At 50.0% G+C, this 14,318-nt stretch overlaps 4 protein-coding genes across 6 annotated transcripts in view; 1 reads left to right on the forward strand and 3 right to left on the reverse strand.

The window, feature by feature from the left end:
* LOC119322461 (testis-expressed protein 2-like) overlaps positions 1–1,474 on the forward strand; it is a 4,732-nt gene extending 3,258 nt beyond the window's left edge. Inside the window, exons 6-7 of the mRNA XM_037595949.1 lie at positions 212–406; positions 495–1,474. Of these exons, the coding sequence (XP_037451846.1) occupies positions 212–406; positions 495–1,139 (840 nt within the window). The 3' untranslated portion in view covers positions 1,140–1,474. The remainder of the gene's footprint in view (positions 1–211; positions 407–494) is intronic.
* A 383-nt stretch (positions 1,475–1,857) lies between these two features.
* LOC119322463 (patatin-like protein 1) lies at positions 1,858–11,754 on the reverse strand. The gene is made up of 4 exons (XM_037595954.1): positions 11,735–11,754; positions 3,289–3,397; positions 2,747–3,106; positions 1,858–2,629 (listed from the first exon to the last, which is right to left on the reverse strand). Exons 1-4 carry the CDS (start codon positions 11,752–11,754, stop codon positions 1,919–1,921), a joined length of 1,200 nt encoding a protein of 399 aa, XP_037451851.1. The 3' UTR covers positions 1,858–1,918.
* LOC119322462 lies at positions 5,599–9,214 on the reverse strand. 3 transcript variants are annotated; one of them, XM_037595952.1, is made up of 10 exons: positions 9,100–9,214; positions 8,488–8,619; positions 8,233–8,358; positions 7,446–7,529; positions 7,224–7,355; positions 7,018–7,142; positions 6,668–6,937; positions 6,429–6,562; positions 6,144–6,221; positions 5,599–6,041 (listed from the first exon to the last, which is right to left on the reverse strand). In XM_037595952.1, exons 2-10 carry the CDS (start codon positions 8,588–8,590, stop codon positions 5,792–5,794), a joined length of 1,302 nt encoding a protein of 433 aa, XP_037451849.1. In that variant the 5' UTR covers positions 8,591–8,619; positions 9,100–9,214; the 3' UTR covers positions 5,599–5,791. The 3 variants fall into 3 exon arrangements, with proteins under 3 accessions (XP_037451849.1, XP_037451847.1, XP_037451848.1); XM_037595950.1 differs by having other exon boundaries at positions 8,233–8,361; XM_037595951.1 differs by having other exon boundaries at positions 8,233–8,361; positions 8,488–8,633; positions 9,100–9,193.
* Positions 11,755–11,764: 10 nt separating the features above from the next.
* LOC119322464 (flotillin-like protein 1) lies at positions 11,765–13,400 on the reverse strand. Its single transcript, XM_037595955.1, has one exon. It carries the CDS (start codon positions 13,345–13,347, stop codon positions 11,905–11,907), a length of 1,443 nt encoding a protein of 480 aa, XP_037451852.1. The 5' UTR covers positions 13,348–13,400; the 3' UTR covers positions 11,765–11,904.
* Between the last annotated feature and the right edge of the window lie 918 nt (positions 13,401–14,318).

Raw genomic sequence — 14,318 nt, forward strand, 5'->3', positions numbered from 1 at the left:
TATGTTGCCTAGTTTTTACCACAATACTTTCCTTTGCCTCTTTGTGAGGTACACTATTAGGAAAAGGTGTGCCTGGCATGTTCAAACACTTCAAATCAGAGATCAAACTTTAGATAAAAAAGCTGTAGATACAAATTTGAGTTAAATGTATGTTACTAGTACAGCCAGGAAGTTCTCAGACATGTAATCTGTTCTTTTATTCTTGCAAAAGGTGCCGTTTTCGTTGGCAATTAAAGTAACTTCTATTCATGGGACAATGCGCATGCATATAAAGCCTCCTCCCTCGGATCAAATCTGGTATGGATTTACATCAATGCCAGAGCTTGTGTGGGAATTGGAGTCTTCAGTTGGGGACAGGAAGATCACCAACAGCCACATCGCTTCGCTTATCAGCAACAGAATCAAGGTGTCCCTTCAACTTAATTGATCTGATCACCGTGTTACTTATTTGTGAAGCCTGCATGCTTAATTCCGGAACATGCCCTACCCTACAGGCTTCACTTCACCAAAGCTTGGTACTGCCGAATTGTGAAAGTATTCCCATGTCATGGATGATATCAGAGAAGGATGATTGGGTGCCTCGCAGAGCTGCACCTTTTATATGGCTGAATCGTGAACACGGCGAGGCAACAAGCAGTCATAGTTCAGACATGGGTAAGCTCCAGCCTGATGATATTGCCGCACTAAAGGTCAGTTCCAACAGCGAAGCTAGCAAATCAAGTCCACCTGCTCCTTCAACTAGAAGCGACGACGAACCGCTGAAGAAGGTGACATCCACTCGTTGGCCTAACCAAGAACCCACAACAGAAGCATCAACCAGCTCTGGTTCTTCCCTTCCTTCAGAAGCTGAACCTTCTAACCAGTTGATGGCGCCGCTGCTGAGCACCAGGGAATTCGAGGAAGATGCTTCTGAAAATGCAGCAGCGGGCTCTTCTCTTCAGGTAGTAGCGGTGGTACCTGCTGGGCATCGGCGGCCGCCATTGTCATCCTCTGCTTCTCCTGGGGAGTATGACCTGAAGAGGAAAGGCAGCAAGCGAGCTGCGGTGATCGGTTTGGGGAGGAAGATGAGCGGCAAATTGGAAGAAAAGACGCGGCATATTGTCGAGAAGATTAAGGAGAGTTCTGGAAAGGAGCAATAGCATGGAGACAAGCACCCAGTTAGTTAGAAGTATATATTTCCCAAAATTTATATCCTTGCTTATTCCTCTGCTGAAAAAAATGGAAATTTGGAATGTCCACTGTTAAGATGTTGTACAGTCTGGGAATTGTGCTCATGGTTTTAGGGAGCCATTGCTGTCCCAGCATAGTTTACAGTATATATATCTATACGTGGCAAATTACTCCTAGAAAGAAATCGGAGAGTTTGCAATTACATAAATGTATTAGTTTGTGGGGGAAATGACTAAGTTGTGTGTATCATTTATACTGATGAAATACAAAAGGAGACTCCATATGTGAAAAATTGCAGTGGAAACTAAACATTTGTTTACGAGAAAATCGTGCAATTTATTTAGTAAGTTAAAAGAGGAATAATTGGGGGAGGTGATTTTGCTACCAGGGCATGTGATCCAGGGATGAACATTAAAATTGTTAAAATAGTTAAAAGTTCTGAATTTATCTGACAATGTGTGTGTTCGTGTCTTGTATGTGCGTATAAAGTTTCATGAAGATAATACATATGCCCTGTTTTTTTTTGTGGGAAACATATATTATGCCCTGATTTTCCCCATGTGTATATAATGGGAATCACTCATCCTAGTTAATGAATAAATGTAAAAGAATATCCCGACACACCTTCTCTGTATCGGTACATGTATATATACATGGGGAAAATCAGTAAATACCATACCAACAGTTCATATCATTTGACATGCATGTATATCCTAGCTAGCCTCAAATCCCAGGTCCTAGCCAAGGTTTACTTTGCAGCGCTGCTCTGCTTCTTTTGGAGCCTGGACTTGCGTTCATGCGACAACATTCGGGCGAAATGGGTCAGCTCTTCCTCGTTGGTGCCCCTCTTCATGTCCGGCACGCTTTTTCCGGTCTCGACGTCCACTCTACACACCTGTTTCTTCAGTAGTGCCTTGCCGACGTCGACAAGCATGTCCAAGTTCTCCGGCGTGGCCACGTCGACGGAGCAAGTGTTCCCCTTGAGATCGTCATCTTGGATGCGAAGGTAGCGCCTCTCGCAATGCAGCGCCTGGAAGAGCACGGATGCGTGGATGTCCACAAGGTGAGCGCTTGCCTGACAAAAACTATCGATGAGCGGGGACACACCTTTGTTGTAGAGCCACCCGAAGATGCCCCACTTGCTGCACTGGGCTGCGTCGAATTTGTCCGCGAGCTTGGCCGACCCGGTGCCCAGGGAGAGGATGAGGAACTTCCCATAGTCGGCCGGTTTGATGGGGAAGAAATCATTGTTGCCCATGAGGATCTGCTTGCTGACGTGGGTCATGGCCAGCAGCGTCGGGTTGTTTGCCGCGACGCCGCCGTCGATCAGATTGAATGCGCGCGGCTTGCCGTGCTTGTACGTGGTCTCGAAGTGGTGGCCGGGCAGGTAGGTGGGCGCGGCGGACGTGCTGATGCATACGTCGGAGAGGAGGGCGTCTTTGGCGACGTCGCTTTGAGCCTGCACACACAAGATGTGGTGATCGACGTTACTGCGACGTACTCAGGCAACATACATACATGTAATACACAAATGAACGATGGAACACGTTTATTTGGGGCGGAGGGAAGAACTTACATCGTATCTGGAGAAGATGATTGGCTGCAGCAGCTTGATGTCGAAGGCAGGGACGACGATGTTCTGCAACGCTTGGCTCACGCGTGTCTCCCCGAGCAGCTTTCGCACGACGGAGTGCAGATATTTGCCGTTGTACTTGGGCCCCTTGATGCTCTTGAGCAAGCCGAGTGGCCCGCGCCTGACGCGAGGGAAGATCTTTGGGCAGTGCTCCAGGTAGAAGGCGTTGATGTCCTTGGCGGCGAAGAGCGGGCGGCCGTCGGCATTAGGGGCGGTGAGCATGGCGGTCACCAGCCCGCCGGTGCTGGTCCCTGCAATCACATCGAAGTAGTCGGCCACCCTGGCCTCGGGTCCATCAAGTTCCTGCAATCAGTTGCACACACCAACAGTTAGAACCAGCGACGCGGAATGGATGAAGCAAACGCAAGGAGCAACAGTTAGAACAGAACGAGCCGCATGTAATGGATGAAGCAAACACAAGCAGGAATCAGCAAGAGTCAGAACAGAACCAGCGCCAGGAATCATAGAGTTGAGCAAATTCTCACCTGGAGCTTCTCTTCGAGGAAACCGAGGATGGTGCCCGGGATGATGCCGCGTACGCCCCCGCCGTCGATGCTCAGGACGGTGACGATGCTTCCATACGACGGCGTCGGGGTTCGTGGCGTCGGGAGCAGGCGGCTGGACTCCCGGGGCTCCACCGCCGCCAGGTTGACGGTGAGTGACTTGAGACTCTTCAACTTGGGACACGGCATTGCTACTGGATCAGTGGAGGTGGAAATGGGGAACAGGGGAGAGCAGAACTTCAGAACGGGAACAGAGAAAGAGAGAGAGAGAGAGAGATGTTGCTTGTGAATTGGATGTGATGTGTGCGCCTATATATAAGGTAGGGTGCGCAATCGCCGGGCTGAAATTGGACTGGAGACCGCGCGTCTATTTGGCAAGGCTGGAAACTGATTTGGGGTAGAAAGAAAAATTTGGTTCCCTGCCACGCTCGACGCGTCAATCATTAATCCCATCATTAATCATGATGAAATTGGATAAACTGTGCAAACGTTGCCGCTCTTCCATGCTCAGGCACAACATTTTCACTCTGAAATTAAAACCCTTGGTCATAGATTTCATCCGGACATTCGTCATCTATGATCATATTGTGCATGATCACACAAACAGTTATCACATCCCACAACTTCTTGGTGCTCCAAATTCTAGCAGGATTTGAACGATGCCCCGTCGAGATTGAAGACCACCAAAAACACGATCCACATTCTTCCTGGAACTCTCTTGTGCCTAGGCAAATCTCTACCTCTTCTCTCCTACCGGGTTGGAGATTGTCTTCATAAAGGTAGTCCACCTGAGGATAGATACCATTAGCTAGGTAGTATCATTTGTTGTAGTGGTGGCCATTGATCTCAACATTGACCTCTGGTAAGTTGTCTTCTGCAAGCCTTCAGAACACCGGAGAAAGCTGCAACACGTTGATGTCGTCGTGAGAGTGGCCATACCGAAAAAGAGTGCCAAACCCAGAGATCTTGTGAAGCCACGACCTCAAGAATGACAGTGCAAACTTTCACATGGCCCTTATACTGCCCCTGCCAAGCAGATGGACATCCTCTAGCTGCATTGATCTCCAACAATCGGGTTGTATCTGCAGTAGTTGGCTCTCTCAAGTACTCCAGGGCAAACACTGCCACCACTGCCTTGTAGAACTTGTACATGAAATCTAGACAAGTGGACTCACTCATGCGAACGTACTCGTCAATAAGATCATCGGGTATTCCATATGCAAGCATCTGAATAGCTGCCGTGCATTTCTGAAAAGAGGAGAAGCCAACTTTTCCGAGTGCATCCGACTTGCATTCCAAATAATCATCATAGGCCACAACCCCCTCTCAGTCTCCCGGATACGATTGAACACATGTCTAGCCATCCGGAAGCGACGCCTGAATAACTTGTGTTTGAACAGTTGATCACCGGACGCAGTCATCCCAAAGTAGGTAATGGCCCCTCTCTCTGTTGCGATTCAATGCCGGAACATGGCATGGGATCGAGCCACTAAACATTGGCCGCTGCCTAGCTAGCAATGTGGTCATGGAGACATGGACGACCAATGCAGCAAGCACCATCTCCTCATCGTCCAACAACGAATCGCCCGAATCACAAATGAAGTTGTTGAAAAAAAATTTACTCATTTCCACTATCCATTTGTACCTTCAGGGCGAAACGTCGAACACCTTGCGGGCGTGGTGGAAGAAGTCGGCCGACGAAGAGCACCGCTCGTCCCCCAGTCTAGGCAGCAGGCATGTTGGCGTGGAGGCGACAGTGGGGGCGAAGGCACCGGGCTCGGAGCGTTTCCGGCGGCGGCGGTGGAGGACGGGGCTGATGTGGTCGTGGCGGGTGCTACGGCGGCGGCTGCACAGGCCACCAACACCGGCAAGTTCGGCCATCAGGGGCTGCGGCGTGTTGCTAGGGAAGATGTCTGGGCGAGGGTGATAGCCTGGGCAGCGTCCCACCGCTCGGAACTGGGCGAGGGCGGGGGTGGCCGGGTGTCGGCTGCAGATGGGAGAAGGAGGGGGAATGGTCAACGTGCCACCGACTGACGGGCCAAAGGGAGGACAAGGGCCGACGTTGCGCACGTCCACTCCATGTCCTCGCCGACGCAAACTAGGCTCAAATTTGGGCACGAAATGGGTTGCGCACAGACAATAGATGCTCGTCCGTTTGGGTCGACGCGTGGGCCGTGGTTTGTGTCGGTTTCTACCCAAACGGATCCCCACGGATAGAATGCGTCGGCGCATTGGAGTTGCTCTAATGCATCAAGAAAAAAGCATGTGCCTGCTTGTTCAACCGCGAATACGCATGCTAGTATAAACGAATTCAGTATAAACCAAGTCCTCGCCATCTGTTACACAAGGTTGCACTCACTCTGCGATCCCAAGAGACCAAGCACAACAGCTACATGAAACATTGGCAAAGACTAGCAGCAACAAGCAGATCCTTGTGAACTGAAACCTAGCCAACAACGCAACGAAATGCTGCAGACACGCACTATCAAACAGAAAGCAAAACTCTCTCCCCATCTATGTATCCGTATATGTATGGGTTACTGCGGGGTTCGTTGCTTCTGCGGCTGGATGAGGGTTTAGAGCCCGGCTCCTGTTCAAAAAAATTGAAGAAATTGAAGCTCCAGTCGAAACTGTCACTGGGGGGCGGGGGTTCGAGGTTCAGCTCATCCTCCTCGGATTTCTTGTCCGCGTCCACGTCGTCGCGACTGCGCCAACATGGCGCGGGCACGGGCCACCTGTATGTATGTAGTGATAATCTCATAGTTATTTATCCAAAGAAAAGAGCACATTGAAACCATATCTTAATAGTGTCAACTGTATCGGATAACAACACATACCTGTTTAGCCTGTCGCTGGGATCCCCATCCAATTTCCAGAAAGCCTCACCACTGTCATTCCCAACTTCACCAGCCTTACTGCCAACCAAAACATACCGATAAACAGATTTACTAACAGAACTGACTCATTCATGATGCTTCACTGAACCTGCTTGGTTCAGCAAAGCTTCTTAAGACATTCGACCCAGGTAAGTAAGTACGTAAACACCCTTAAAACCTCGTTAAAAGACTTAACATGTATGACAAGCACCTGAATGCCCAGAAAGGAAAGCTAGCCAGGCATACCTCTTTTCACGAAAATGTTCCAGAATGCACTGAACATGATCCCACATCACGATAGGGGTTCCAATCCTCGTGTCGTAGAAGTCCATGCCGACAACTTCCCCGTCCAAATTAACAAGGGGTCCTCCCGTACCAGCCTAGTAAGGTGACATGGAGGACATGCTGTAATTTCTAATCCAAATAGATACTACTGTACTACAATTTACTTCCACCTAGGCAGGAAACAGCAACAGCATACGCACCTTGGTGATTCTACGTGAGATTCGTTCAACGCAAACGCAATCGAGCGTGCCTGTCCAGGTGACCTCTTCTGCGATCACGGCCATCAGCGCGCCTGATTCGAAACAGCGCCCTACGGCTGCTATTTTAGAGCACACATACCGAAGACGCTGAATAATCGCTGGACACACCACACGGCAATCCTCGACGCTGACTAGAGCAACGTTGTAGTGTAAACTGTAGTGCTGTAGCGTGCCCTTTATGCGCCGTTTCCTGGGAAGCAACACTTCGATCTACAAATGATCCAGTGAGACTCAAGCAAGGATTTGAAAGAACAGGCAATCAGTAAAAAGAATGATGAGGATGGACCAATCCTCAAGTTTTCATCAATCTTGTTCTCATCACTTGAACTCCTGACCAAGCTCGCCGATGTCACAATAACCGTAGATCCGTTCCATTCGATAAAAAAACCTGAGCATGCAAAATGCCTTTTCTCTCCTGTGTGTGATTTTTGGTTTGTTAACAAAGTGATGGCTCAAATACAAACATGACACAGTAATGCGGCTCACTGTAACTCACCACTGAATGAAGCAAGCGCGACAACATAGCGATCTATGTTGGAAGAGGCCTTTTTACTGAATTCAAGCCAATCACCTTCAGGGTATGTGTCGCCAAAAGTCTCCTCAAAAGTATTAACCAAAAGCATGTCATCTGATGGAAGATAGATGTGGTTGTTAGTTGTACAACAGAGCTGTAAAAAAGGGTCAGTAATAACTAATAAATTTAGAAGCACCGACTCACCATCTGGCATGGTTATTGGTGGCTCAGGGTAACCCATGGACTCTAGATCCCCAAACTGTTCCTTGTAGCGAGCATATGTGTATACTGGTGCAACAAGGTCAAGCGATTAGCAGTGAAATATTAGCTAATACACGTGCCAAGTAAATTCACATAAATCCAGCGGATAATTGATGTAGGAGTATTAGATTATATGATGACAACCGAGCAACAACAATTCATAGTATTAGAAGTCGGTCCACTTGAACATACCCAAGAACATTGTGTAACTGCGCTATCCAATAGCACTGAAACAATGAATGTGTTCTAAACTAGTTGAATACTGTAGTTATTAAGTACTCCTCACCTAGAAAAGTATAAATTTGTAATATTGGCATTAGCCTACTTCACCCCTTACCTAGAAAACAAGGTTCCAGGTATTTTGCCCCGATGTATTGAAAACCATCTAAATGGCCCACCTGGGGTGGTCTGCTGATGTGGCATACTACGTGGACGATGACATGGCCGTGCCCAGAGCAGGAGCCGGGGCTAGGCGTGGGGCCACGCGGTCAGGGTCTCCTACATGACAGCTGCTCTAGCACTACTAGGGACAGGGGTGCTGGTGATTGGCATGCAGATCTGGACAGGGGAGACTGAAATGTATTTTGGTCTTTTTCAGTGCAAGCAAACCCATTTTCACCCTCTCTCTAAAAATCATGGCCCATATGTTATCTCTTGACAAATCAATCAAGGGAATGCTAATGAAAGAGGAAGAACCAGTATGCCAACGACTTGGTTACGACTTCTTTACCATCGCGAACTATTGTGCTCTTATGTGATCTTGGGAGAAGATCACCATCCCTCTCATCCGGTCTGCTTGCGAGATCATCGCCCCCCTTCTTAGTTCCCTTCTTACTTTTCCGCACCTTCTCCGAGACTGCTGCATGATTTTTTGGGGAAAAACAAGGGGAAAATGTGGATTCATTAACAGTAAAGCAATGTGGTAAAGCTTTTACAAATCAATCAATTCAAAGGGGTGCCAATAAAAGAGGAAGAGGCAGCATACATGAGGCCATTGGCTCGGATGCCCTTCCTTTACTATTGCAAGCTCGTCTACTCTTATGTAACCTTCCTGTGCGATCCTCGCCACCGCTTTTAGTCTTGCTCATCTTTTCTTAGACTGAAGCAGCTTTATTTTCTGCAAGAGGCAAACTGTAGAGTTATCAACAGTAAGTCAGTAAAGCAATGCTGTAAAATTTTCAGGCCAAACAATCTAAGGGACGATATATGAACTTAGCCCCAAACACCAACTTTGAATTTTGTTTTATTTGGAAGTAACCGGGGGGCGAAAAGGCCACCTGAATCTGAATTTTCATTAGCCGAGAAAACCGGCAAAGCCACACAGCTACACAAGGTTCAGAAATCCAGATCGGAGAACAGGGGTCGAGGCCACAGGCGGCACTCTATCTACGGCAACGCGGCAAAACGCTAACTTTGAAAGTTTTGGTTGAGGTCCCCATCGAAGGTTCCCACGGCAATTTTGGTGGAATCCCCAAACATCCGATGATTTTTTATTTATTTTTTGCAGAAAATCGAAGTACAAAATAGCTTGAATTAGGGTTTGGGTGCTCGGTTTTGCATAGCGGAAAGGGCAGGGTAGGGAACGGCAGAGACGCACCTGGTTGATGATCGTCGCCAGCAGGAGGGTCCGGCGAAGAGGGCGGTGCCGCTCGCCCAGCCGTTCTATCTTTTTATTTAGAGCAACTGGCGTTCTATCTATCGAGGTCGGTGGCCGACTCCTGCGGAATATCAGCCAGACTATGGGCCCAGCCAGGAAGTAACGGGCCTCGGGACAGGAGGCAGCTCGACTCGTAGGGAAGAGTCAGCTCGTTTTCTTTTATTTTTCATTCTTTCTTTTTTAGATTTTAATTATAAATATAACTACTAGCTAATTCCGCGCGTGTTACAACGGGACATAAAGGACAAACGGATTTGCATCTAACTCCTACACCATTTGATTAATCAGACACAAAGATAAAGGACGCCGATAACTGCCACACGTGTGGTATATTCGACATGCGCCCACACAACATGTGTGGTGTGAGCAGGAGGCAGCCTACATGGGCTGTATGTGGGCGGATATTAGAATTGCCTACACGTGTGGGTGCGGCTGCTTCGTGCCACACGCCAACAAGTACTACTCATCTCCATCCCGCGCGTGTGGCACGAAACAAAAATGCTCACACGTCTTGACTCGACTACGTTAGGTATACCGCGTAGTTGCCATCCTGGTTGGCAGATGTAGTTATCCGAGATGGCAAGTGTAGTTGTAAAAGCATGGCAACTCTATCTGTTTTGCTTAACTATAGTTGCCATGTCTAATTTATGGTAATTGACGCGTGTAATCGAACCGTAGTTGCCGTGTGTGATTAACTACTTGCCACATATGGTCAAACAGTAGTTGCCATGTGTGTTTACCTAGTTGCCATGTGTGTTTATCTGGTTGTCACGTACGCGCAACTATAATTGCCGTCTAGCAAAAATTCACAGTTGCCATGTCTGTTTACCTAGTTGCCACGTTCGTCTAACTGCAGTTGCCATCCACAACGTAGGAGTGTTGTGTGGGCGAAAAGTAGTTCGCCCACACGCACATGAATTAGGTGGCTGGTTGTGTGGGCAGAAACTAGTTCGCCCACACAGCGCAGCTGGCAAACAACATGGTGCTAGCGGGTGGGCAAACTCTCCCACGCCCACACAGCAGCACCATCCTACATGGCACACAAAATCAACCTTTTTGTGCCAAGATTCGTGCAAAAGGCACTGGACGACGATCGAGGTGTGTGGACGAGTTGGATAATGCCCACACGTGTGGGCGTTAGTGTTTCCGGAGATAAAAGGCAAACCAACCTGTGATTGGAAATTTAGAAGGACAGTGGTACCGTTAGCCCATCAGTGTTCAAGTCCTAAACTTGACACTGATGCTTGCATTTTTCTTAATTTATTTCAGGCCTTTCGGCGATGTGCGTTCAGTAGGAGCCTAGGAGTAAACGTTTCCGTTGACTATGAAGGTTTCTATGGTGAATTTGTCAATCACAAGATGACGTGCCGGCTCGGTCTCTCGGAAGTGTTCATAAAGATAGGGTGTGCGTACCATTCATAGAGATGAGTGTATGTGCGTATGTGCAAGCGTCTGCGATGTACTCCCTCTATAAAAAAAATATAAAACATTTTAGAAGAGGACAGCCGGAATCAGCAAGTTCAGTTAACAAACATCAAGGATACTTGGGCCTTTGGGATACTAGCGCACCGAACAAGGCCAAGATTCACATGTGGAGAGTTATAAGGAATGGTTTGGCTGTAGGTGTGGAGCTGCTACGCCGACGGATCAAACCAGGAGTGTTCTGTGTTGTTTGTGGGCGTGAGGAGACTATCATTGCACAGATTTTGGTCTTGCCAACATTCAGTCCAGTTTTGGAACCAGTTGCGTTCAGAAAAGGGAGTCACGGTGGCAGCCCCGCCGAGCTTCACAGGCTCCCAGAGCGAACTAGCAAATTGGCTGCTAGGATGGTTTGCTAAAGCTCATGCATATGAGCGGGAGGCGATGATCCATGCGGTCTATGCCCTATGGCTGGCACGGAACGAGACAAAGAACGGCAAGAGAATTGATGAACCACATGAAATAATAGAGAGGGTTTGCTCTTTCATGAGAGAATGGCGGGAGGTTCATGAGAGGCCAGCCCCGGCGACCAAATCCCCTGTTGTGCAGCGATGGACGGCACCGAAGGAGGGGTGGGTCAAGGCCAACACTGATGAAGCTACATCCAAATTCGGAGGCAAGAGTGTAGGAGGCGTGGTGCTTCGAAACTATAACGGTGCTTTTCTTGCAGGAGCGTGCCACTTCTTCCCTCATGTTGTGGAGGCCGAGGCTGCCGAGATAAAAATGTGTAAGAGAGCTCTTTTGGTAGCTGCGGAGATCAACGTTCACAGGATTCACCTAGAGCTGGACAGCCAGGCTCTAGTGCAAATGATCAATAGCCCGGAGAGGATCTTGGCAGCGACAGGATCATGGGTGGAGGAGATCAAGACCATGTTGCGAACTTTCGAGGATTTTCGTGTTTCGTGGGTGAGGCGTTCTGCAAATGTTGCCGTGCATAAGTTAGCTTTATAAGGTGTGGCTTGGGTCATCTCCAGATTGTATTCTGGACGTGATCGCAGACGAGATTCCAAACCTTTTATGAGTTAATAAAAACGGCGACATACCCTAAAAAAAACAAGGGACTTTTTTTTGTTGCGGAGGAATGAAGGAGTTAGATGAGACATAGTTATTTTTCATTTAAATGAGAGATAGACACATCTTTGGTTTATTCACCAGCAAATCAAGGAGTAGTACATGTTTTCCGAAGTAAATAAAACACGCGTTCACAATCACACTGGCGCATATATACGGTGCACGACTGCACGTACTTAAACCTTCGTGGCAAGCTCAGGTGGACGTGGAGGTGCCCCCCTTGAGGGTGCCCATCCACGCCGGCGGTAGCATCCCAGTCTGCTCGTGGACCGTCGTTAGCAGCGGCGGGAGCATCCTGTACACCCCAGCCATCTCCTTCATGGCGCCGTCACCACCCTCGGAAGCAGAGCCGTTGCTCCACACGCTGATCTTGGGCTCGAGCCCCTTGATGGCGTCGGCGTTGATGCGTGCCATCTCCTGATACACGCCTGAGCTGATCATGAGGTAGTCGCGGAGCGCGCCGTAGCTGCCGCCGAGCGCGCCGAGCATGGAGGACAGGTACACGCTCTGGGCCTCTCCCATGGCCGCCAGCCCCTCGGCCTCCTTGCGCTTGGCGTAGAGTTCGGCCTCGGCCTCCCGCTGCCGCGCGAAGAACTCCGCGTCCGCCGTCGCGCGGCGCGCCTCCGCCTGCCTCTCCTGCTCGAACAGCAGCGCCTCCGCCGCCTTCTGCCGGTTGTAGAGCTCCCAGTTGGCCTGCTGCACCTTCATCTCGTAGTCCACGACGGCCTTGCTGAGGTGCTCGGCCTTGAGCTTCTCCGTCTGCCTGGCGGCGTTGGTGCGCTCCACCTCCACCTGCAGCTGCGCGTCGCGTATGGCCACGGCCTTGGCCGCCTCCACCTCCGCCACCCTCGCCTGCTGCTCCCAACCGGCCTTCTTCATGGCCAGCTCCGCGTCGGCCTGCGCCACCTCGGCGTCCCTCTCGTTCCTGAACACCCTCACCTCCGCCGTCACCCTGGCCTCCTCCTTGGAGCCCTCCCCCTGGCGCTTCACCGTGTACACCTTGGTCTCGGCTTCCACCTTGGCGGCGTTCTGGCGCGTCATCCCCTCGCGCTCCTTGGCGCCGACCTCCCCCTTCATGCGCGCCTCGGCCACGTCCACCTTGGCCTGGTTGACGGCCTCCTGCTGCGTCTTCTGGCCGAGGTAGGAGAAGTACTCATGCCCGGGCACGTCCACGAGCTGCTTCACGTTGGCGTTGTAGATGATGAGGCCGAACTGGTTGAGCTCCAGCTGCACGCTCTCGAACACGGCCTGCTTGAACGACTTGGTGCCGTGGAAGATCTGCTCCATGGTCATGGACGCGGCCAGCACGCGCGTCTCGCCCTCGATCACGCCCTTGACCAGCTCGTTGACGTGGCGGGAGAGCTTGTCGTGCGGGGAGATGAGCTTGGCGTAGCGGAGCAGGCTCTCGACGTCGTCGGCGCGCGGGCCGATGGTGAAGACGGCGGGGAGCACGAAGGGGAGCTTCTCGGCGCTCATCGCCTGCACCTCGAAGGTGTAGTTCACCGGGGAGATATCGAAGCGCGCGCACCGCTGCCCCGGCGCGATCCACGCCTTCTTCGCCAGCTTCACATCGTCCACGCCGTACCCGGTGATGGCCAGGTACTCCGACGGGCTCGCGATTCGGTACACGAACCCCATGCTATCGGCCCTCTGTATGACAACAAGCAAAGATCGTGTGGACAAGTGCAGGCTGCAGGGTGCTGAGCTAGACTGATGCCAGGGACATGGATATGATGACAAGAAGCGCAAGCAGCATCTTTATATATGTGAGGCTGGTCAATGCATGCAACCACGTAAACCTCGCCCTGCATTTCCCGGTCATTGCTCGGGTGCTCTTAGCTAATTCCGCTTTGATTCAGCCCGGGCTAATTTTCCAATTGGTCAGCATAGCGTGTACGAAATGGTATTCCGATTTTGTAGACATTATTATTATCCGTGTGTTGGTCGTTTCCCGGAAGTTCGAGGCCAGCATTCTTCTCGAATGGATCGAGTCATATATTCTTGTCCATTTCCGTGGCATTGTGATGTACTCATTGCCACAAGAAAACGGGCGCTACGATTTTTATACGGTATTTTTCTCGTTGACGTCGATCCATCGGCACCGAAGTGTGCGGTACGACAACGCGTCTTTGCCTCATTGGCCTGGCTTTTATTGTGGTTGAAATACGCTTGGAATGTTCGAAGCAAAAATCATCGGGTAACGAAATGCCCTTGGAATCAACCGAATTGACGTTGACACATCTGTTGAAATGTGAGATGGGCCTAGAGCCCATATAATAATTTCAGATTTGATCTCTAAGGGCCCATGTAGGTGGCATGACAAGGTGGTGGGAAGTTTAGTCCCACCATGCTAGTGGAAGGAAAGTTGGAGTGGTTTATAAGGGTGGCTCTTCTGCATGCTATTGGAGCTTGAGAAGAGAAGATGCCCTCGTGCGCTCCTCCTCCGCCGCACGTCACGACGCGATGGCATGATAAGTTCAATACAACTCTGACATCTGTTGGTTTCGTTGTTAATGAGGCTGACAAATGTGTATACTATCGCCATGGTGGGGGCGAAGGAGTTATACTGTGCTTGTATGTTGATGACATACTGATATTCGGAACAAACC

Source organism: Triticum dicoccoides, chromosome 6B (assembly GCF_002162155.2).
Source record: "Triticum dicoccoides isolate Atlit2015 ecotype Zavitan chromosome 6B, WEW_v2.0, whole genome shotgun sequence".
Classification (NCBI taxonomy): Eukaryota; Viridiplantae; Streptophyta; class Magnoliopsida; order Poales; family Poaceae; genus Triticum; species Triticum dicoccoides.

Excerpts from the sequence above, each read along its gene's own strand:
- LOC119322463 (XM_037595954.1), bottom strand. The coding sequence starts at position 11,754 with ATGAAAAATAACTATGTCTC. Across the intron at positions 3,398-11,734 it reads ATGAAAAATAACTATGTCTC|CCCGACGCCGTCGTATGGAA; the intron begins ATCTAACTCCTT and ends GACGCCACGAAC. Across the intron at positions 3,107-3,288 it reads TCCTCGAAGAGAAGCTCCAG|GAACTTGATGGACCCGAGGC; the intron begins GTGAGAATTTGC and ends AACTGATTGCAG.
- LOC119322464 (XM_037595955.1), bottom strand. The coding sequence starts at position 13,347 with ATGGGGTTCGTGTACCGAATCGCGAGCCCGTCGGAGTACCTGGCCATC.
- LOC119322462 (XM_037595950.1), bottom strand. The coding sequence starts at position 8,590 with ATGAGCAAGACTAAAAGCGGTGGCGAGGATCGCACAGGAAGGTTACAT. Across the intron at positions 7,143-7,223 it reads CGCGCTTGCTTCATTCAGTG|GAGAGAAAAGGCATTTTGCA; the intron begins GTGAGTTACAGT and ends AATCACACACAG. Across the intron at positions 6,563-6,667 it reads TCTCACGTAGAATCACCAAG|GCTGGTACGGGAGGACCCCT; the intron begins GTGCGTATGCTG and ends TCACCTTACTAG.